General features: G+C 39.3%; 1 protein-coding gene across 1 annotated transcript in view; it reads right to left on the minus strand.

Annotated features, from left to right (window-relative positions):
* FAM102B (family with sequence similarity 102 member B) overlaps positions 1-24,849 on the minus strand; it is a 69,456-nt gene that overhangs the window by 19,105 nt on the left and 25,502 nt on the right. The window contains exons 2-4 of the mRNA XM_033200102.1: positions 13,641-13,761; positions 8,061-8,090; positions 1,975-2,091 (exon numbers count right to left, since the gene is read on the minus strand). Coding sequence (XP_033055993.1) covers positions 1,975-2,091; positions 8,061-8,090; positions 13,641-13,761 — 268 coding nt within the window. The remainder of the gene's footprint in view (positions 1-1,974; positions 2,092-8,060; positions 8,091-13,640; positions 13,762-24,849) is intronic.

Genomic DNA, 24,849 nt, shown 5'->3' on the forward strand with positions numbered 1-24,849 from the left:
GGATTATTCAGACAATGCAGGGAGACAGGGACAGAGGAGCCAGGAGTATTTTTTTTTTAAGAGATGGGGTTCTCACTATGTTGCCCAGATTTGTCTTGAACTCTTGGCCTTATGGACCATGAAATTTAAGCTGGATAAAGAGGGAAGTGGAAGCAAGTCAGGGCTGATGGATAGTGGGAAAGTGGTAAGGTTAAAGACAGCCAAGTGAGTAGGAGACTAAGAGGACTGGAAACAGATAGTGTAGGAGGAAGAAAACTTTAAATTGAAATTTTTTTGGGGGGTGAAGTTTCTAGGAGTAAAAAGGTCTAGACTCTAGAGTGTGACCATGGGAGTAGGAACTGAGATGATGAGGAGGAAAATATTGCTGGAGATAGGGAGTTTAAGTAACTGAGAAGCCTTAGACTCATAGATGATCAGCTATCAGGAAAGAAAATACAGATAAGATAGTGCACAAGGCTAGCTCGCCAGCTTGCCCGCACAGATGGTGAAGCCATGGAAAAATGATGACCTGAGAAGAGATATAGAGAAAAACTGTGAGCCACGAGCTAAGTCATCAATGGATAGGAGTGAGAAGGTACCTAACGGGTCAGGAGATGGCAGAGATTAGGAAAGGAGAGAGTGTTATGACTGAATGGTGTAATCTTCAAAAAGTATGTTTTTTTGGTAGGACAAAGTGGGCCAGATGGTATGGAAGGATGAATGGGAAGCCAGAAGGAAACTACTCCATGAGTTGGCTCTTAGGAACGTGAGGGTCTGAAATTAAAAAGTTATTTCAATTTCCAATGAAAACACTGTCATTCAGAGAATTATCCATCTTTTCATATAAGAAATATGAGGAAATAAGACCCCTGACCAGGCAGCAGAAGATATGCGCTGTGGTCCCAGCTCTGCCACTGACTACTTTTGTGAGATACTTTAGTCTCAGCTCTTCATCTATAAAATGTGAATAACAATCTATCCTCATCTCTCTAACCCTGTTCATCTCATGGAGATATGGGCAAGTGCTTTGAAAACTTTTTAGAGTTATAAAACCACAAAGCTATACAATCAACATGATGTGTACAGAAGTTTATACTGTGATACTTTTCTAATTTCTTCCTTGTCTTCTGAACATTTTCCTTCCCATATCAACTCACTGTCCCACCTTTCTTTCCAGCTGCTAAATTCATGTGAGGATTACAAAAACCATTTTATGCACTGGACTGGCTATAACAACCATTTTACACATTTTCATATGTGCAGAGCTTAAGATTTGCTGCAAAAAAAGTTTGAAAACTGTAGAGTATAAGGTAATTCTTTGCTTCACTAACTTCTGAACACCCAGTTTTTATTCAGAATTATTTTCCTTCCTTATTAGATAACTTACGATCATGGGGTAACTTAACTGTAACACTGCAAAAGGTTTACCTAATGGGGTTTCCTAGGTGCAAAGTACTTTACAAATATTTTCTCAATTAATCTCACTTAATACTACAATTAACTCGATGAAGTATACATTCGCACTCATTACTAGAGTACATAGCTCCTGATGGTACTTAGAAAAAGCCGGGCAGATGCCCAGAAGTGGGTTCCATCTGTCACTTCACTAGTTTACAAGAGAACCCAGTGGCTTCTATGTACCTATCACAGCTGCTCTGTAAATCACCTTATGGGAGCTACAGATATTTTAAGGTATTCATTAATTCATCATGCTCCTTCCTCCCAATGAGCTCTTATGTTGTAGTGGTGTACGTATTCTCTGAATGCTCAAAACATCAAAGAAAAACACCTTAGGACCATGAAGGTGAACGTTTGTTACTTTTCACTGCTTTTGTGACTTAGATGGGGTTTTTCCCTAGGTGATGAATACTTCAGTGGTATGGTCAGTTTATCATATCAGCAGTGATTCACATCTTGTCCTTGACAATATATACATATGCTTATTAAAGGCAGATAATCCTATTTCTTGACAAGTAAATCCTGAAACGTGCTTACTTTAAGAATGGAATTATCCTGTCTTGTATTTTTGGTATCATAGCCTTCCAGTAAACAGCGGCGAGTGGTATTTCCTGATCCAGCAAACTCTGCCAGGTTTAGATCTGCAAATCCCAGCTATGAAAAGAAAGAGAATTATATTAATAGACTATCTAGTAGGCTTCTATCATATGCTTCTTAAAATAAATATTCAACCCATACCCTAGACAGGTTTTCTCCAGCTTCATTTATTTGTAATTTTTGACAACTTAATACCTGTTCTACTATTTGCTTTGTGTTTTTAAATTGGTTCACCTTTTATATGAATTTATTTATTTATTCTTGTCTTCAGCAACAGGATCTCTGAAATCAGAATTGATGCAGTAAATATATTTTTTCTATATACATTAAAAAAAATATTACTGTTAAAGTAAAAATAATATGTATCAAACAGCTAAAATCATTGCAAGTAATGGTATTCATACCACCCTGTGGGAAATACTAGCAAACCAAGAGTGATAATTTGCATACACATAGAAAAGAATGATTAGACTCTCCTCTCCCTATTCTGGGTCAGGCTCTATGCCAAGTTAACCAGTGCTGAAGGCAGATAGTTGCAGGTTATTAAGTTTTCACTCCCCATGCAAGAACTGGAGTGACTTAAGTGAATCACCTATTTTCTTTGGTACCAGTGTCTTCTTGCTGATCATCCTTGAACTGAATCTCTCTTTATGACACCTAATTCATCCCTTTCTCAGAGCTCTGCCCCACATCAGCCCTCTCTGCTGCTGTGCAGAAGTTCAGCTCAAACCTGTTCCTTCTTGTTATTACTGCCCAGGTTCAGTCCCCATTTTCTGCAGCTGCCAAAGGTTGCCGTATAGTCTTTCCTCTGATGTTGCTCAACCCTGTTTCTCATTTCCATGTGGTACAACAAATCAACCCCATTTTATCATTATATCATTTTTTGAGCAAGCTAAGTCTACATGACTAAGTGTATATACAGTCTTTTTATTAACAACAAAAAATGAATTGAGTTGCAATTTATTAAGCATGTTTCCATAAATATACAATAAAAAGTATTATACATTTCACAGTATTATACATTTCAAAAACTGGTGTGATTCTAAGTTGTTTGCCTTAGGGTTTTAAAACACACAGTGGGCACATACAAATTGCATTCGAGATGAATATTTTAATTGCAGGCTGGAGCATTATTTTAACAGCTTTTAATTGATACAAAAAGAATGAAGAATAAGAACCCAGAGAGCAGTCGAAGGACAAGCCGCAAATGCAGTAAGTCAAACACACATCAAGCAGCAGTAATACCCACCTAATTTGCACATGGTTACTCTAGTCTTATTGTCTCTCTCTTTTTTTTTTTTTTTTTGAGATGGAGTCTCACTCTGTCGCCTAGGCTAGAGTGCAGTGGCATGATCTTGGCTCACTGCAAGTTCCGCCTCCCAGCTTCACGCCATTCTCCTGCCTCAGCCTCCTGAGTAGCTGGGACTACAGGCGCCCGCTACCATGCCCGGCTAATTTTTTTTTTTTGTATTTTCCATGCCCGGCTAATGTTTTTTTTTGTATTTTCAGTAGAGATGGGATTTCAGCATGTTAGCCAGGATGGTCTCGATCTCCTGACCTCGTGATCCACCCGCCTTAGCCTCCCAAAGTGCTGGGATTACAGGCATGAGCCACTGCGCCCAGCTGTCTTATTGCCTCTCTTGGAGGGGCAAAACATCAGCAGAAAAAGCCTGGATATGTCCAGGACAAAGCCATATCCAACTGGGCATGTGAAGACTCACATGACTGATCACACATTATCAGTGCACCCTGTTTCATACATTATCCTTCTCCTTGACCCTCCAACACTGCTTTCTCATCCTCACTTTCTGCTGATGACCTTACTGCCTATTTCGATCAGAAAATTAAAGCAATCAAAAGAGCACTTAACTTCCATAAGCTTTTACTGCCAGTGACATCCACTCACCTACCTGCATCTGTGCCCACATACTTGCTTTCCCACTTACAGTACTGTCTGAGGTCAACCACTCTCCTCTTGCCCACTCAAGTTAATCACTTCAGTTATTCTTTCTGCTCTTGTGCATTCTAAAATTTCCCTTCTCTGCTGGATCATTCCCAAAAGCACACAAACATGCTGGATTTTCTCCTACTTTAATGAACAAAAGAAAACAAAACAAAACCTCACCCTACATCTCTTTCCAGGCTATTGAATCTTTTTTTTTTCTGCCCTCTTTACAGCAAAACTTCTTGTAAGAGTTTTTTAAATTTAATTTAATTTTATTTCAAGTTCCAGGGTATATGTACAGGACATGCATGTTTATCGCATAGTTTGCCATGGTGATTTACTGCACCTATCAACCCATCACCTAGGTATTAAGCCCAGCATGCAATAGCTATTTTTCCTGATGCTCTTGCCCCCTCCCGACAGGCCCCAGTGTGTGCTAATCCCCTCCCTGTGTCCACGTGATCACATTTGTTCAGCTTGCACTTATAATTGAGAACATGCAGTGTTTGATTTTCTGTTCCTGCATAAGTTTGCTGAGGATAATGGATTCCAGCTCCATCAATGTCCCTGAAAAGGACATGATCTCATTCCTCTTGAAAGAGTTTTCTCTGCAGTCTCCTATTGCTCTGTGCCTGGCTACCTGACCAACTTCATTTCCTCCTTTTCCTCATTTACTCTGGCAGCCACAATGTCCTGTTTCTTGAAAATGCCAAGATCACTTCAAGGCCTTTAGCACTTACTGTTCTTTTGCCGGAAATGCTGTCCCTCAGATTTTCTTATAGCTTTCTCCTTTACTCCATTCAGGTCAATGTTCAAAAGTCATCTCTCTAAAGGGGCCTTCCCTGACCATCCTATATCACATCCCTCTTCCCTCCCTTACCCTGTAGTTACCACCTTCCTCCCCTTACCTGCTCTATTTTTCTCCTTAGTAGTTATCATCACATCATGTACACACATATTTCATATTTGCTTATTGTCTGTCCCTCCAACGACCCCTGCTCCCATTAGCACGTAAGCTCCACACACGCAGGGGTTTTTGTCTGTCTTGTTCACTGCTGTATCTCCAGTACTTAGAACAGTACCAAGAACAGCGTCTGGCACTTAATAAATATTTGTTGAATAAAAGAACAGCCCTTTGGCTTACCATCTACTGTTGTAATGTTGGTATATTACAATGTCAATAAGTTAAAAAAGGGGAGAATCTGATCAGTGCCTCTTAGGCCTGCATGTTTATGTTCCCCCAAAATTCTTACGTTGAAACCCTAACCCCCGAAAGGGTGGTATTAGGTGGCAGGGCCTATGAGGGGTAATTAGGTCACGAGAGTGGAGTCCTCAAGAATGGATTAATGCCCTTTTAAAAAGACACAAGAGAGCTTGCTTCCTTTTTCTCTGCTCTCTGCCATTTGAGGACACCACGAGATGACAGACATCTGCAAAGCAGAAAGCAGGCCCTCACCACACTGGATTCACCAGCACCTTGATCCTGGACTTCCCAGCCTCCAGAACTGTGGGAAATAAATGTTGTTTAAATCACCTAATCTATGGTAATCTGCTATAGCATCCCAAACTAACTAAGACAGCCCCTATTAAGAAAGTATATTAAAAGGTGGGGCATGTCAATGTGATATTTCAGGCTAACAGTTACTAATGAGTGAAGTCAATATTATCAAGCATCTTTTATATGACAGGCCCAGTTGTAGACACTGGGAAACAGTGATGAACAGGACATCTACTCTGCCTTCAAAGAGCTTACATTCTAGTGAAGAATTAGAAAGTCTATGTTTCCTTACGACTTTTTCTTTGGCTTCACTGAGTAACTGTCTCATGAAATGGCATATATACATAAACACTAGCTGTATTTGTCACAGGTATTAATTCATTCATGAAATAATCTTCAGCATCTACATTGCAGGTAATATGGAAGTCATTCCTACTCTTATAGTTTAATAGGGGAGGACAGAAAAGTGAACAGATTCCTTAATGCAGTGTGAAAGTACTGTGATAGAGGAAGACACAGTTACAAGAAACAGAGGAAAAGAAAAGTTCTCAGTGGGGAGGGATGACTAAGCTAAGTCTTTAATGCTACATGAGTTGACAGGACAAGAGGAGGGAGAAATATAAAAATGGTAGGAAAAGACATCAAGTTATAAAGCAAAAGGATAAGATAGCATGGGATACTCCAGGAGGTTTGTGAGGGTGGTATGTGTGAGGCATAAGGATGAGTGTATGAGTGTGTATGTGTGTGTTAATGTGCAGATGACAGTAGAGATGACAAGATGTGTCTTACACGCCAGGTTAAGAAATTTTCATTTTCCTTTATAAACAATGAATAGCTGCTAAAGGACTTAAAATGGGGGAATGATATGATCACGTTTTAATTTTAGAAAGATTACTTTGGCAATAATATGGAGGATAGAGGGAGATAACAGAGACAGAGAGACCAGATAGAAGGCCACTGCAGGCTGTAAATAAAAAATAATGAAGGCATAACCTGAGGCAGTGGCCCTGGGAATGGAGAGAAGGTATGGTTTCAAGACCTTTTTAGAGAGGAAAAATGAAGAGGACAGGTCAACTACAGCAGACCTTGTTGTCTGCCTAGCCCAGAATCAATGCCCTCCTATTCCTTGATAGCAAAGCCTTGATTTATTTTTAATTAGTTAATTAATTATTTACTGAGACAGGGTCTCACCATGTTGTCCACGATGGTCATGAATGCCTGGGCTCAAGTGATCTCCCACCATGGCCTTCCAAAGTGCTGGGATTACAGGCATGAGCCACCACGCCCAGTCACAAAACCCTGGTTTTATTCAGGTGTCCAGTCTCAGTTCATCCATGTGTACAAGGAAGGAAACCCAAACCCTAGCTCAGTGTTAGACTGTGATTAGTTTAAGCTAACCATGGCAATCCATTCCGATTGCCCACAACCAGTTTAGGGTGGGCATATAATCCAGTTCCAGCCAATGAAAGGTATGGGAAAACCCTCTGAGGGTCATCTAGAAAATGTTTCCTCACTCAAAAAAATGTAATACAGGGAGAAGCAGCTGGATTTTTGTCATATGTGAATGTGTTGACTTAAAATTAAGCAGCCAGCCACCTGGTGTCCAGAAGGGGAGCTGGCCAAGAACAAAGTCGTCACATAGAGAATGGCAGAATGGAAAGAGAAAAATAATGAGTTCTTGATGATGTTTTTCAGTGAGTGGATTGACCAGTTCTGGAGCAAGTCTATCTCACATCTCCTTGTTTTGTAATATTAAAAAAATCTCTAGTTGAGGAAGGTTTTCTATGACTTTAACAAAGAACATCCTGGCAATGCAACCAACTAGATTTAGGGTGTTCAGTAAATATGGAGGTTAAAACTAATGTACAGGGGCCAGGCAAGGTGGTTAATGCCTGTAATCTCAGCACTTTGGGAGGCCAAGGCAGGAGGATCACTTGAGGCCAGGAGTTTGAGACCAGCCTGGGTAACATAGCAAGACCCCATGTCTACAAAAATAAAAAAAACAAAATTTAAAAAGTTAGGGAAAAAAAAGACTAGTGTACAATCTCTCAGTTCAGGTGACTGGATTGATGGAGGTACCATTCACAGAGACTGGAAGTAAAAAAGGACTATGTGAGTTTCTGGTAATGTTGTTACTAAATCCTTCTCGTCAGCAAACAGGTGAGCACATCCACTAGTAATTCCACAGAGCTAGCAAAAGTAAAAACCAGCAGTACTTATCATGTATACACAGAGTGCTAAGACAGCAAAAAGGACAGGTCCTCTTACAGTGGGGGGAGGTGGGCCTGGCCACACTTCCCAGGTAAGATCCTTTGAATTATCACATGCTATGGCTTAATGCAAACTAGAGATCATCCTCTAGCAGGGAGGCTGAATCTAAAGAATAACATTCCATAATCAGCATTTAGAAAGAATATGCCTATAATTTACTGTTAGATCCAACTGTTCAATCTCCAAGTTGCGTCATATAAAAAGAGACAAGCTTGAACAGATATTAGAAGAGTAAACAATTTAATTTTTAAGCCTATAAATAGCAATAAGCAACATTACATGTTCCAAAGCAGTTAAAGAACATCTGCTTACCTTTGCATAAGCTTTTCCACCTTTTAATTCCTGCCAAAGACATAAAATACTGTTAAGGATATCATATAGTAAAAGATTTAAAAATAAATATGTCAAATAATTCTGAAGTAGACATATATATGCTGGAAAATATCATAGACAGTAAAATTCTGATGATCTTAAATCCAACTATTTAGACTCCCACAAGCCCCCCAAATGACCAGAATTTTTATTTAGCATTTCACTTTAATCTAAATGAGACAAATGGTGAGAACATAAGCTAATATTTTATCTATTCGCTGAAGAAATGGTCAAAAAGTGTTGTGGACTCACTGCAAAAACCTGAATCACCAAAGAAAGGTTAAATTATTTACTCAGTTAAGCATACTAATATAGTATAGAAAGATTTCAACAGGAATTGAAACCACCCCCCAGGGACAACCAGTTTTTATGAATCACTGAAGAGATACTCTATGCATGTAAAAGTGTACATTTAGTATAGTACAAACCCTCTTACCTAAGGTGAACAAGGTTGACCAAAGTGAAAATAATAAAAAAAAAAGATATGTGTCTTTTTTAACTTAAAATATGTCACGGTACATAAATTTGTCAAATCTTTAGATTTGTTTTCATACAGCTGTGAGAATTAAGTGTAAAACACTCAGGACAATACCTAGCACATGGTATGTGTTTGTATATATGTCTTTGTCGTTATTATTAGAGCACATTCCCCACTCCCTACCTACTTTTAAAAACGCATCTGCTGGATGGTGTTGTCTCATCTTTTTTGCATAGGTTGTACTTATGCAATTATCTATTATTTATAGATAATTTATAGATTATTTATTTATAATGCATTATCTATCATTTCCATCTTTCAAGCGGTGAATACAAATATGTTAAGGAACAATCTATGATAAACTCTATTATCATTCATGAATATTTGCTGTTCCTCCCCTTCCCTGCTTCACTGATTTCAGGTGTGGCCATACTACTACATCTACCCCATTATGAATGATCGCATTTTCATTAGGTGACTGTCATATTCTTTACTAGTGCCTTTCCTTAAGAAAACAAAATTTTCTCCAGATGATTCTTGTTTCTGCTAGCTAATTCTTTTATTTGCTCCCCTGTATAGCCAAACTCATCAAAAGACTTATCTATATTTGCTATATCCTACTCTCTATTCAACCCAATCCAATTGGGCTTTCATCCTTATTTTCCCTCTGCAATAGTTCTTTTTCATTTTTTATTTATTTTATTTCTTAGAGACAGGGTCTCTCTCTGTCAACCAGGCTGGAGTGCAGTGGGATGACCATAGCTCAGTGAAACCTCAAACTCCTGGGCTCAGGAGATCCTCCCACCTCAGTCTTCTGAGTAGCTAAGCCTACAGGTGCATGCCACCCCATCCAGCTAATTTTTTTTCTTTTTTTCTTTTTTTTTTGGAGAGATGGGATCTTGCCATGTTGCCTAGTTTTGTCTCAAACTTCTGGTCTTAAGCAGTCCTCATTCCTCGGCCTCCCAAATTGCTGGGATTATAGGTGTGATTATAGGTGTGCTCAGCCCTTTGTAATAGCTCTTAAGATTACCAATGATCTTCATTTTGTTAAAGCCAAAGGTTCCTGGTCTTCATCTTATTCAACATCTCAGCGGTAGGTGACAGGCTTGGCCACTCCACCTCCTTTGTTGCATCATTTTCTTTGCTGAACTTCCACAGTACCACAATTGCCTAGTTTTATTCCTACCTCACTGGCAACTCCTCACTCTCATTTGCTGGACCTATTCCTTCACTCAACCTCTGTAGAAAGAATGCTAGTCATATCCCAATTATCCATTTCCCCCCACTCCATAGTAACAGAATCCTCTATTTTTAGTTGGATATCTGGCTGCACAATAATGACCATTTATATGTTGTAACTCTATATCAAAACATAAGCACTTCTCCCTTCAATTATCAAAAAACACCTAAGTGGTTTCTGTGATTTATCTAATACAGCAGCAAAAGTGATCTTACAGAAGATGATGTCTCTCCTTATTAAAATCCTCCAATACTTCCAATTATAATTAGATCTAACCTTTTCATAAGGCCCGGCCTGATCTAGTGCATCCAATCCCACTACCAAGAACTTTGCCTCTCTGTTTCCCACACCGCAGCTAGGCTGGTCTTGTCATTTAAACATGCCAGACTTGCTGTTTACACTGCATAGGGTTCACAGTACTTCTGAATCTGTGGTTTGATATCTTTGATCAGTTTTAGAAGATTCTCAGCCACGCTCGTCTCTCCTCCTAGGGCTTATACAGTTAGACCTTTCCACTGTCTCCTACATGTCTTACCTTCTTTCTTGCGTATTCCACCCTTGTTCTCTTTGTGATTTCGCCTGAATATTTTCTTCTGTCTTATTTTCCAATTTACCAATGCTCTCTTCAGTTATGGTAAACCTGCTGTTAAATCCATCTGTTGAAGTTTTATTCGTTTACTTAGCTTTAAATTTTAGTTAATGTACTTTTCAGTTTTAGAATTTGCTGTTTTTTTTTTAAACAATTTTAGCTCTCTGATGAAATTCTCCATCTTGTTCACTAATTATAGTTATTGTAAAAGTTTGTCTTTGATCTTTCCAAAATCTGTATCTTCCATAGGTCTCTTTTTATCATATACTCTTCCTTTTGATTTTTGGTCATGTAGTCATGTCTCTTTATATGCTTGATAGCTGTGTATGAAAACTTGAAGAAATAATTTGAGGTTCAGAGTGATGTGATATAGGAGAAGGTACACATTTGCTTTCGGCGAGTAGTAAGGAAGAGGCAGATCACCTTCATCTAAAAAGGGATTGAGCTGACTGGAGGCTGGGTTTCAGTCTTTGTAAGGCTGATCTGTATGTATTACACTCTTCCTAGTAGGTTGAAACTCTTAGAGAGTGAGTCCTAACTGAAAGCCTGAGGTGTTTGCCAAGGCCCCTCCTCCCTGGTGGTCCCCAGATTCGTTTTTGTTCCTTTAGACCTGTAAGATTGCTGCAATCTCAACTTAGTGTCTTCACTGCTCATTCTTTTGTGCGCAGCTTCTTTGCCACTACTTGCAAATCAAAAAATGCTTTGAGGGTAAAGGCAATGCCAAATGTCAGGCTTATCTCTATGCTTCCCTTCTCTATGGATTCTAAGCCCCTCAAGTCCTGACTACCTCAGTAGCTTCCGATGCCTTCAAGCAGCTGTTTTGGATATTCTGTCTAGCTTTTCTAATAGTTCTTAGAGGGAGCAGTGGTCTGCAACAAGTTAGTCCATTAATTTCAGAAGTATTAAAATAATCTCCATGTTTATTATACTGTAGGGCCTGGTATGGGTTGAATTATGTCCCCCGTTCCCTAATCCAAAAAAAGACATGAAGTCCTTGCTTCAGAATGTTACCTTATTTGGAAGTAGGGTCTATTTTTTTTTTTTTTTTTTTGAGACAGGGTATGGCTCTGTTATCCAGGCTGGAGTATAGTGGCATGATCACGGCTCACTGTAGCCTTCTGGGCTCAGGTGATCCTCCCACCTCTGCCTCACAAGTAGCAGGGACTACAAGTGCATGCCCCCAAACCTGATTAATTTTTGTATTCTTTGTGGAGATGGGATTTCTCCATGTGACCCAGGCTGGTCTTGAAATCCTGGGCTCAAGCAATCTGCCTGCCTCAGCCTCCCAAACTTCAAGGATTACAGGTGTGAGCCACCATGCCTGGCCAGAAATAGGGTCTTCATACAGGTACTCAAGTTAAAATGAGGTCCTAATCCGATATGACTGGTATCCTTATAAAAACAGGAAATTTTGACAGAGAAACAGACATGCACAGAGGGAAAATGATGTGAAGACACAAAGGGAGAAAACAATCATGTGAATGGAATAATGTATCCACAAGTCAAGGAATGAATGCCTGAGGCTGCTGGACGTTAGGCAAGAGGTGTGAGTTTCTCCCCCAGCACCTCCAGAGGGAGCATGGCCCTGCTGACACCTTGACTTTGAACTTCTGTTGTCCATAACTCAGACAATAAGTTTCTGTTGTTTAAAGCCACCCAGAGTGTGCTATTTAGTTACAGCAGTCCTAGGAAACTAATACAGGGACTTCTTGCTTTCAGGTCCTACTCCTTTAGAATGGCCTTTCCCTAGACCTTTACATGGTTGCCTCTTCTTCAAATGTTACCTTTCAGAGAAGTCTTCATTGACTCCTGCCTCAGTTCTCTAAAATAATCTCCTTTGCCCAAGCTATTCTCCATTACTGAATTGTTTCCTACACATAAAACTTATCATGACCTCAAATAATCTTATTTGGCCACATGTTTACGGTCTCTGTCTTTCCTATCACACCTCCCCCAACTCCATCCAGAAAGTAAAGTCCTTCGGGGCAGAAACTCATTCCAGTTCACCACTGTCCTCTCAGTGCCTGGAATAGCACCGTTGGCTGGTTACTGATTGCTTCCCTGTGTCCTAGGCAACAGAGTGCACTATCAAACTTTTTTATTTTTGTCAACTTTATAGGTAAAAAATGGTATCTAATTTGTAGTTTTAATTTGTGTCAGATTCAGCATATTTTTATGTTTAAAAGCTATTTATAGTTTTTTTGTGAAGTGTTTATTCTGCCCCTTGCCTATTTTTCTAAAGGGCTGTTGATTTTTAAAATTAATTTATTTGAAGGTACTCTTTCTATACTAAGGAAAGTCATCCTTTGTCACAATTTGTGACTATTTTCCCCAATTTAAGACTTTGTTTCTGTTATATTTTGCAATGCATAAAGTGTTTATATGGTTGAGTTTACTAATTTTTCTTTTATGGCTTCTTTTATATAATACTTAAAATATTATTTGGTATATCATATTAAATATTTTATATAATACTTAAAATACCACGGCAATGGTATTCTGATACAGAAGGACGCAGAACTGGCGTGGAAAAGAGCAAGGCCACAGACTTGCTTTCATTCTAAATCCTTCTTCTCTATTTAATTTTTGACCATTATATGTATTATTTTGGCAAGTAAAACATACGCATACATACACACACACACACACACACACAAAGTTGAACCATATGAAATTACCATTTTTAAAAGATTATTGGTAATTTGCTTCAACCTAACACTGGAAAGACAATATACAGGAAAGAAAACAGACTTGGAATCAGAAAACTCTGAGTCTCTACTTTGCCATTTATTAACTATGTAAATTTGGGCAAGTAACTTCTCAGAGCGCTGGTTTTCCTGAAAATGGAGAAAATAACACCTAATTTCAGGGTTATTGGATATATTACACATAAAGTTCCCAGAACAATGCCTAATAAAAACTAGGTATTTAACAAATAGTGGATATAGATATATATAGTCCCCAAACTAATACAAATAAGATTAATACTTATATGTATAGTGAGATGAAGATTCTTGAATAATAATTGTAATTTATAACCTCAGATTCTTCATCATATTTGCCATGGTATTTTAATTACTACAGCAAGTGTGAAGTGAAGCTGCATATACAGTTCTAATGAAAAAGATAAAGCAGAGCTAAACAAAGCAAGCTAGTGACTATGGAACTAATTATGGTTCCTGAAAGGGAAGAAGTAATAGGCTATTTTTATACCTTCCTCACAGACACTCTGTAGATACAAGGATCTAGGATGCCTGTGGCAGCACTTGCGCTCATTTTGCACATAAATGAAAACTTCTTTCTCCAGCGAACACAGTTTGCTTGTACCACCTCCCTGAAGGAAAGAAAAAAAGAAGCAATTAATTAACTATTGTTGATGACATGTTAAAAAGCACACCCATACTTTCACTCAAGTCTAACATGCAAAAGTAATGTGCTAAAAGCCAGTATTTGTAAACAGTGTAACAGGAAGGAAGCAAATTCCTAACAATGTGATCTGAAAGTCTTTGGAAGGTTTTAATTATCCACAGGAAGCTGGAAAAAAGTGAATTTACTTTATAAATTCAATCAATATATATTAGGCTACACCATTCATTCATTCAACACATAATGTACATTTACTGTATATGTTGCGCATGTGGTACGTGTTTAAAACATAAAGATGAGGACAGAGTTCCTGACCTTGTAGGGCTTATATTCATAGTTAATGCAAGAGGCATAAATATGAACAAATGCTTATTCTAGGAATAAGCAAATCCTTATTTTAAGAGGAACTACTGTCATAGTTTTACTCCAGCCATAACAGCAAGAACAGCTACCATTTATTGAGAGCTTACCATATGCTATGAAACCTCCTAATAACCTTGTGAGGTAGCTGGCATTTTCTTCACTTTATTTATTTATTTATTTTGAGACGGAATCTTGCTCTGTCACCCAGACTGGAGTGCAGTGATGTGATCTCCACTCACTGCAACCTCTGCCTCCTGGATTCAAGCTATTCTCCTGCCTCACTCAGCCTCCTGAGTAGCTGGGATTATAGGCGCCTGCCACCACGCCAGGCTAATTTTTTTGTGTGTTTTTAAGAGACGGGGTTTGGCCATGTTGTCCAGGCTGGTCTCGAACTCCTAACCTCAGGCAATCCACGTGCCTCGGCCTCCCAAAGTGCTGAGATTATAAGCGTGAGCCTCATCACTTTAAAGATAAGGGAAATGAAGTGTGATGAGAGAACTGAACTCAAGGTCGTTTAAGTAGGAGGCGGTAGAGAAGAACTGGCATTCAAACTAGGCCTATTTAACTCTCAAGCCCACTTGCCCACAAAGGAAAATCTGTATTTTTCCACAACTTTGCTCTTTCAAGCTCCCAGGCCTTTGTACATACTGTTCTCTCTGCTATCGTGTGTAGGTACTGGGGTGGGGGATGCTCAGCCTAAGAAAAAGAAAACCATTCCTCTAACATAGGAAGGAGACAAAGATAATGGATGAAATAAAGAGAAAACTAAAGAAAGCAAAAGAGAATGGCAAGAGAGCCCAGGCTGAATAGTTTCGATTTTCTTAGGGGAGTAATAAGTAATGTCTATGGAGTGATAGGACTGGGAGGTGAGTTGAAAATTTAGATAAAGGCTTAGAGACAGGAAAACCGCTGTGGTGAATGTGACAGGCAGTCAAACTTATAGCTGCCTCAGGGAATAAAATAGATTTTTATTAGGATCTATCAGTTATTTTTTGTTGTTGTTGTTGTTTTTGAGACAGGGTCTCACTCTGTCACCCAGGCTGGAGTGCAGTGGTGCGGTCACAACTCACTGCAGCCTTGATCTCTCAGGTCAAATAGATCTTCCTACCTCAGCCTCCCAAGTAGCTGGGACCATAGGCATGCACCACTAAACTTGACTAATTTTTGTATTTTTTGGTAAAGATGGGTCTTCCTATATTATCCAGGCTGGTCTCAAACTCCTGGGCTCAAGCGATCCTCCTGGCTCAGCCTCCCAAAGTGCTAGGATTACAGGTGTGAGCCACTTGGCCTGGTTTTTCTGATTTCTCCGTCAATACACAGAAATCCAAGAACAGGAATTACAAAAAAACCAAACATAATTTAAAAATCAAGTGTGTATTTGTGTGTCATATGTGTATGAGTGTTTACTTTTACATACTAAACAGACACACAAATGGGAGAGGAGGGCATCCATTTTACCATCAGTTCTACTATGATAACTTTGGCCATTTTTTTCCTTAGGAACCCTTAAGTGATTTAAGGAATCATGATATGAAGAATGTATGTGTGGGTTCATAGTGGAATCTCCCTTGAAATCCAGGCAGGGTATAATTTATCGGTACAGTCACAATGCAGGCGAGATGAGTGTTATTTGGCAAAGGATGGACCTGGAGGTAATTGTCAGGCAGCTGGAGGACTCCTTGGTAAGGAGGGCAGTTGCTAACCTGTACACTCAAAAATAAATACATTAAAAAAACCGTGAAGAGTAATAAAAATAAGCAAGAAAAAAATCCAGATTTTTTTTTTTCTTGGACACAGAGTCTTGCTCTGTTGCCCAGGCTAGAGTGCAGTGGTGTGATCTTGGCTCACTGCACCCTCCGCTTCCTGGGCTCAAGCAATTCCCATGCCTCAGCCTCCTGAATAGTAGCTGGGATTACAGGTGTGCACCACTACACCTGGCTAATGTTTGTATTTTTGTAGAGACGGGGTTTCACCATGTTGGCCAGGCTGGTCTCAAACTCCTGGCCTCAAGCGATCTGGCCATCTCGATCTCCCAAATTGTTGGGATTACACGCGTGAGCCACTGTGTCCGGCCTAAAATTTTTTATTATTGCTTCTCTCCCAACATCTCTTGGCCTCAAGACTTGCTGGAGCCATCAGCTATGGTGTCTGGTGCTCCCAACAAGGAGATATAGATAGAAACACTGATGTCCTGGACCCTTCAGGGTCCACTGAGCAACAAGGCACTGGGTTGTTGCTGTCACTGAGACCACTGATATATGATCAGATATCAATAAATAACATTTACAAAAAACTCTTACTTTTCTTACAAAATTATATACAAATTTATAGTTAAACATGGCAGGTTAATTGCATGTATTAGCCTCTGCTCCCTCCCCAAACCTACTAAAATAAAAACAAGTAAAGGCATTATCTCACAGACACAAAGAGAACTAGAGACAAAAATAAGTGGCCACAGACAGACAAGTGATAACTAATTTAGCATACTGAGGAAATTTGAACCTTACACTGGTAATAGTAAAAGCCAAGAGCAGGAAACTTAAACAGGTTTTGAAGTCGAATGAAGGAGGACACGGCAGAGGATTGATCAAAAGCTGTTTTAGAAATAGACTGCAGACTTCTTCCCTGACTCCTGCAGATGACTGAGATGTATTCCCCTGGTAAGATGAAACAGAAGGATCTCTGGACAGCCTGAAGTGAGGGCAAGTATCAGAAACGGCACAAAGAGCACAAAGGCATGCTGGCTGGGGTAATGAAAGATGACTTAATGCCGAGACTTCCAACCTTATTCCCCTAACCTGGCTTCTCACAATGCCAGAACCAGGCACCTGTTCTTCAAGATGTGGGAAGAATATTCTCTAGGGAATCCAACCAGCCTCAAAGAAAAGATTTCATGAGATGGATGTTGAGGGTTCCCAATGACATAGCCAGTCAAATCAGACTACAATAAAAATCTGAGATGACAAGCACCCGCCACATACACAAAGCTCCCAATCAACTTTTAGTGCTTCACAGTTAAATATGGGCAGATAAGTGAGGAAAGTCTCTTAATAAGAAAGAAACCAGATGAATAGAAAAAAACTAACTTGGCTGGTTGCAGGGGCTCATGCCTGTATTTCCAGCACTTTCGAAGGCTAAGGTGGAAGGGTCACTTGAGCCAGGAGTTTGAGACCAGCCTAGGCAACAACAGGAGACCCTGTTTCAACAAAAAATTTAAAACTTAGCTGGGTATGGTGGCGTGCACCTGTAGTCCCAGCTACTTGCAAGGCTGAGGCAGAAGGATCACTTGAGCCCAAGAGTTCAAGGCTGTAGTGAGCCATGAGTATGCCACACTGCACTCCAGTCTGGGTGACAGAGCAAGACTCAGTCTTAAAGAGGAAAATAAAAAAAAAAAAAGAAGAGAAAAATAGCAACTTGAACAAAACAGAGCCTGTGCTTGAAGAAGAAAAAAAATTCTGAGTGATATAAAAAAGAAACTGCATCTACTATACAGGAATAGGATGCTATATTTAAAAAAAAAAAAAAGCATACAGGAAATTAAAGTGCTCGTGGAAATTCAAACTACTGGGCTTGATATTTTGTCATTCCAGATTCAATCTATCCTTCTCTGTAGTCCAGCAGGCCAGTCTTATGAACTACATCAATAAGGCTCCCTTGGCCTCTACCTCCGATTGTGCTAAAGCGACAAACACTGCAAGGATAGAGGGCAGGAGGAGAGGGAAGCTGATGTATTTATTCTCCTGGCTCCTTCCCTGTTGGGCCATGTGAGAAAGAGGTTGGTGGTTGGGGACTGTGCTGTTCCATAATATGCCTTGTAGGACTTAGACTCTAAATTATTTGTATTTATAACTTTGTTAAAATAAAAACTTCTTCAGCACAGCATTCTAAATATGGGCAGGTAATTAGAATTACAGTGTAAAATAGAGATAGAGAACTGGTTCTCATACAGCACGCGTCTTCTAATCTTAACTTCCCACAATTCCATGTCCTCATCTACTTACTATCACTCTGCCTTCAGGTCCAAGCTCCCTGAAGATGATGATACTAAGGATAATGATGAGAGCATTTATTGAGTGCTTATTATTGAGTGCTTATTATTACAGGCCTTGCTGTAAATACACATATTAAAAATTACACATATTAACTACTAAATCCTCAAAGCAACTATATGGGGCGGGTACTACTAACTCCATTTTATAGATAAAGGAACTAAGATACACAGAAACTATGTGACTTGTCAAAGGTCACTCAGCAGGAAAGGTTGGAACTGAAATTTGAAGAACTGTCTCTACAGTATAGACATTTTCCATCTCCTCACCTCCCAGTTACTTTTCAGTCCCTCTTAATCACGCTTCTAACCCCCACAATTTCATTGAAACTGCTCACCAGTGTGTAACTAATTGCCAAATCCAAGGGTAATTTTTTTAGTATCATACTTGACCCTTCTATAAATTCTTGCAATATTCTTGTCCTTGCTAGTTATGTGACTATTTCTTTGCAGTTTCTTGTTCCTCTGTCTCCTTAAAATGTTGATGTCCACCAAGCTTCTATCCTTGGCTTTCTCATTTTTTTTTTTTACTCTGATGGATTTAACTATCACGTGTGTACTGAGAACTTAAAAATCTAAGTCTTCAGGCTGCGCGCAGTGGCTCATGCCTGTAATCCCAGCACTTTGGGAGACCAAGGCAGGCGGATTGCTTGAGCTCAGGAGTTCGAGACCAGCCTGAGCAATATGGCGAAACTTCATCTCTACAAAAAAATATAACAATTAGTCGAGTGTGGTGGTGTATGCCTGTAGTCCCAGCTTCTCGGGCGGCTGAGGTGGGAGGACTGCTTGAGCCCAGAAGGTTGAAGCTGCAGTGAGCCGAGATTGTGCCAGTACACTCTACCCTGGGCAACAAGTGAGGCTTTATCTCAAAAAAAACAACAAAAAAAATAAACAAAAGAAAACAAACAAACGAACAAAACTAAGTCTTCTTCTTTAGTCCTCAGATTCATATATCTACATGTTAACTGGTGAACTCACCTAGTAGTCCTAGCCTCTAGGTAAGGCTTTAGGTCTCTGATATCTGTTTATCATGGTATTTCCCAGCAGGCTAGTAAGTAAGCTAGCAGCTTGACTAGTCAAATGGTTTGCCCAGGAATGTATGTGGCAAAGATTATCAGTTGCTTATCCAATATGCAGTCTCTCTTCTTCCTTAAAAGGAGAACCCTGATTTTACTCAAACTGGCAATATGTCCAGTTAAAAGACTGCATTGTCCTGCCCTCCCTTGCAGCTACAGGGTAGGCATGGGATGGAGTACAAGCTAAGGAGATATAAATGGAGGTTATTGGGTATAACTTCTGGAAAGGCAAAGTAAAAGAGGGATAGTTGAAATGTACCCTTTTACCTTTTATTCTTTCCTCTGCTTGGAAAACTGTCATGACGATGATTAGATTCTCAACAGCCATTTTGGACCACAAGGTTACCCTCAGGAAAAGCCACGTGATGATGGTGCAGAGCCAGAAGGAAGGTGGGTCTCTAATAAACATGTAGCCCTGGACTGTCTCCCTCCAAACTCCTTTATTTATTTATTTATTTATTTACTGAGACAAAGTCTCACTCTGCCACACAGGCTGAGTGCAGTGGTGCAATCTCAGCTCACTACAAACTCCACCTCTCAGGTTCAGGCAAATTTCCTGTCTCAGTCTCCCGAGTAGCTGGGACTACAGGTGTGCGCCACCATGCCTGGCTAATTTTCGTATTTTTTGTAGAGACAGGGATTCACCATGTTGGCCAGGCTCGTCTCAAACACCTAGGCTCAAGTGACCCACCCACCTTGGCCTCTCAAAGTGCTGGGATTACAGGCATGAGCCACCGTGCCTGGCCAAGCCACTATACCTGGCCCAAACTTCTTAAATCTTATTATTTAAAATGCTTATTTTGGGTTTTGTTATATGCAGCTGAACTAAATCCTAACTGACATAGACTAAGTCTTACCATTTCCAAGATATCTGTAAAGTTCAAATGTTATTCACATTGTTGTAGGTGGTCCATTCCAGAGTCCTGTTCCCCTCATTTAAGATTAAGTATATGGATGAAATACATTGGAACTTATTGTACATATTTTTCATGACCTGTAGAGTCCCACCCAATGAAGACACAAATAAACTCTGAATCACTTCCCAGGCAATAAGCCCCTATCCAAACACATAGATACTGCCTCCCAAGTAGTAGACTGACAAATGTGCTAGGACTCTGAAACAGGTTCTTATGTAAGAAAGTCAAATAAGCCAAGACAAGAGATCAGGTTGGGATGAACTAGAGCTGTGCAATGTGCACTTGTCTATTAACTACCTCATGATGTGCAAACAAAGACTCCTTAATGGAGAAGAAACCCAGAAATGATGAAGGTGGGAAAGAGCACCGCACCATAATACTAATCATTTGCCAAACACAGTAAACAATTAAGATTTGTTGACCAAATGAATAACTGAAGTCATGCATGGGCCATAAATGACTGATTCCAGATACCAATTCTTGCCTGTGTTACTTCCTAACTCTTTGTGAATTAAGCCCTTTCCTGTGTCTAGCGCCACTACAATTCAGACTCTCAATATCGTTTCCCTCAAGCATGGCAACAGTCTCCCTAATGGTCCCCACACAGATCTATTTTCCTCATTGGTACCAGAGAAGTCTTTTAAAAATACAAACTTGAAAATGTCATTTCTGTTTAAAATCCTTCACTGCTTCCTCTTATAGGATTAGGTTCAACCTCCTTAATGTGGCCTCTTTATGATTAAGGCCCTGCCTGTCTTTAGTCTTATCTCTTGACCCTTTCTTTCTGTCTCATACTGTTGTCATTCCCATTTACTTTACACTATTTCTCATTTGTATGCCTTTGTTCATGATTTTTTCTTTCCCTTCTATTCCATCCACTCTCCTTTCAACTTCCTGCACTCACCAGTTTAATTCTAACTCACCTAGTTTTGTCATTACCTCCTCTAGAAATTTCTCTGCAACTCGGTGTCCCAAATGACCAGGCCTGCCTTGGTTCCCTTCTCAGTGTCCTCTTTTCCTTACCCTACAGCACTGTTCCCAGGGGCAGGGTGGGGAAGAGCTGGCTGCCTCCACTTCTTCCATCATTCACTCAGTCTTCAGTCTCCCAAGACAGCGCCCTCATTTCCCTTTCTCTCCGCCTTGTTTCTGGCAGAGTCTTCTATGATTGATATATTTCAAATAAACAAATATTATAAATGAATTTTTTAAATGTATGGGCTTAAAAATTGCTGACTGTACCCTTTCTTAATAGGAACTGAAGTAGAAAGATATGTTAAGTAACCTTTATAGTTTTGTAACATCAAAATCATAGCCTTGGATTCTTAAAACAATCTCTCTAAAAAAGAGTTTTGTTTGTGCAACTAAGGCAATTACTCAGACATTTTTTGTGTGTGATAATCTTTAATGTGTACATACAGGTACATAGACAGCTGTCAGAAAGCTGTCCAAACGAAACAACCAAAAAAGCAGCAAAGTTAGTTTGCTACCATTTGTTATACTGATGGGTTACCATGGAAACAAACTTAGACTACTTGGCATCGGAGACAAAAGTCACATTAGTAAATGCTTTCCGTTATGTGAGTCATTAATTTCCTATGACTTTCATACAGTTGCTTAACCACTTTCCAGAAACAAAGCAACAGAATATGATTTGTGTTGATCCTGTGAAAACCCAAGTATTTCTAAGACAAAGTGATACAGCTGCTGATATAAAATAAGCAGAGGACTCCGAAGAAGATAATGTTACGATGGCCTTGTGTTTCAAAGGAGTCGAAGAAAATCTAGAAAGTCTTTAAAAAATAAAAGTAATATAAAAGCAAAATTATGGATCCATTTTTTGTGACTAATTACTGTACCAGCAAAATGCATTACTTACTCTCAGAATAACTTGCATATGTATACCCTAGGTACACATTTAAAATTATGCCATGTCTTGGTAATTCTGTGTATTTTTAACTTTTTAAAAAACAGTGATAAGAAACTGCTATGAAGAATGCAAACCGTTTGCCAGATAGTATTGCATGGAGGTTAAGAGCTTAGATCCAGAGCCAGGCTGCTTGTGTTCAAATCCTGCCTCTGCTCTCTGCCAACTGTCACTCTGGACACGTTCCTAACCTCTCTGTCTGTATGCTGCATTTCTTCCTCTGTGAAACAGGATGTAACAATACGTACAACTCATGGGAATCTGGGGAAATCAAATGAATTATTACACACAGAGTTTAGAACAGTGCCTGGCTTACAGTGTATCTCAGTAATAAATGTTGCAAGTTATTATAAAGGATGTATATAGTCCACCTGAATTTGCCCACCACAGTGAAATGGTCAAATTTATAAGGAAAGTTTTTTTTCAATGTTAATGAAGATTTCTACTTCTTAAAAGATACAGACTCTTGAGAAGAAAGAAACCTGTGAGAACAGAGGCAAAAACAAGTATTTTAATACTCCAAGGATAAATCAGATCTATAAAATTGTAACTTTTAATTACAACACTAAGGATAAATGAACATCTCATACATCAGAGATATTTTTGGCTTGAGTAAATGGGTGAAAAGTAACATCAATTCATTGGGAAGAATTGGACACAAGAATATTTTGTTTTATTTATTTCTTATTTATTTACTCATTCATTTTGCTAGTGGGATTAGGGAGTGAGGGAAATGATAATCCAGTTTTGGACATTTTGAAGTTGAGGAGCCTGTGGGTCCCCTATTTGGAAATGTCTAGGAGGCAGACAGATACACAGACCTAGAACTCAAAGGTGGTCAGGGCTGAAAATGCAAATATACAAGACTGGCTGCACATGATGGCTCAAACCTATAATCCTAGCTATTTGGGAGGCTGAGGTGGGAGGACTGCTTAAGCCTGGGAGTTTGAGGCTGCAGTGAGCTGTGACTGCATCACTGCACTCCAGCCTGGGTGACAGAGCGAGACCGTGTCTCAAAAAAAAAAAAAAAAAAAAAAAGGACAAAAGACCTCAGCAAGTAAATAGTCACTGAAGCTATAGGAATGGATGAGTCCATTCAGGGAGAGTGGGTAGAGGAGAAAGGGAAGAAGGCAGAGTTTGGAACTCCAACGAACATGAACACTTAGGGTATAGGAGAAGAAGGGGTACAGGCAAAGGAGGCTAACACGTTCACAGTGGGAGAAGCAAAGGAGATTATGTTGTCACCAAAGCCAAGGGGAAAACCTTTAAAGAAAGAATTGGACTATCAAATGTGGCAGAGAGATCAGGTAAGATAAAGGCTTTAAAAAAAATTAGCAATAAAGAATTCACTAATAACACTAGCAAGTGTAGTTTCAGTAAAAGGAGGGATGGAAGCCAGATTACTAGGAGGAGTGGAGACAGGGAACACAGACATTTCAAATATTTTAGTAATAAAGTGGAGAAAATTAGGGTGGCAGCGAAATGGGGATATGCATAAAGGGAGGATTTCATTTTAACATGTAAGAAGAGACTTAAGAATAGTTTAGTGCTGATAGTAAAGAACCTGTCAGCACTAACGGTGAGGAGAAAAGATTTGAGAGGGTATGAGTAACAGTGCCAGAGGAGGTCTATCCCTGAGAATGCCAGAGAGGACGTGATCCAGGTGACAGCTGGGGGGACTGGCCCTGAACAGGAGAAGAGGCTCCTCTTCCATCATGAGGAGACAAAAAGAAAAGAGTGAGCTTTAATGCAGGGAAGTTTGTCAGCAGACAACTAACTGTTCATTGTCTAGAACTGTTCTTATGAGAAATTTCATATAAAAATACAGCACTAATTGGCACACAGTAGGTCCTCAAATGAATACTTGTTTATAATCTTCTATATTACAAAAAGTCTTATAGCTTCACGCAGGGTTTTTATTCAGTGACTGACAGATGTCTCGATGAAAAATTTCATTAAAAAACATACGTCCCCTACAGAGGGGAGAAAATATTTACAAACCATATAGCTGATAAGGGGTTAATATCTCAAATATATAAGAAACTCATACAACTCAATAGCAAAAAAAAAAAAAAAAAATCAAATAACCTGATTAAAAAATGGGCTAAGGACCCGAATAGAGATTTCTCAAAAGAAGACAAACACTAAGAGAGTAAATTTCAAATCTTACCACAAAAACTCATAAATTATGACATCTCTTTTTATACCATAACTTACACAATTACAAACTGTCAATTTGCAATAAAAAAAGAAGACATACAAATGGCCAAGAAGTATGTGAAAAGATGCTCAATTAATTATCAGAGAAATACAAATCAAAACTGCAAGGAGTTAACACTTCCTATCAATTACAATGGATATTATCAAAAAGACAAAAGACAAAGTGTTGGTGAGGATATGGAGAAAAGGGAACCCTTGCACACTGCTGGTGAGAAGGTCAGCTGGTACAATTTGGAAAGCAGTAAGGATGTTCCTCAACAAATAAAAAATGGAGCCATGATATAACCTAGCAATTCCACATCTGTAATATATCCAAAGGAAATTAGTCTTTTGAAGAGATATCTGCACCCCCATGTTCATTTCATTATTATTCACAAGAGATAAAATATGGAAACAACATAAATATCCATTAACAGATGACTGGATAAAGAAAATGTGGGGTGTATATACATACAATGGAATATTATTTAGCCTTAAAAAAGAAGGAAATCCTGCCATTTGTGACAAC

The sequence above is a fragment of the Trachypithecus francoisi genome, unplaced genomic scaffold (genome assembly GCF_009764315.1).
Source record: "Trachypithecus francoisi isolate TF-2019V2 unplaced genomic scaffold, Tfra_2.0 Lachesis_group5, whole genome shotgun sequence".
Classification (NCBI taxonomy): domain Eukaryota; kingdom Metazoa; phylum Chordata; class Mammalia; order Primates; family Cercopithecidae; genus Trachypithecus; species Trachypithecus francoisi.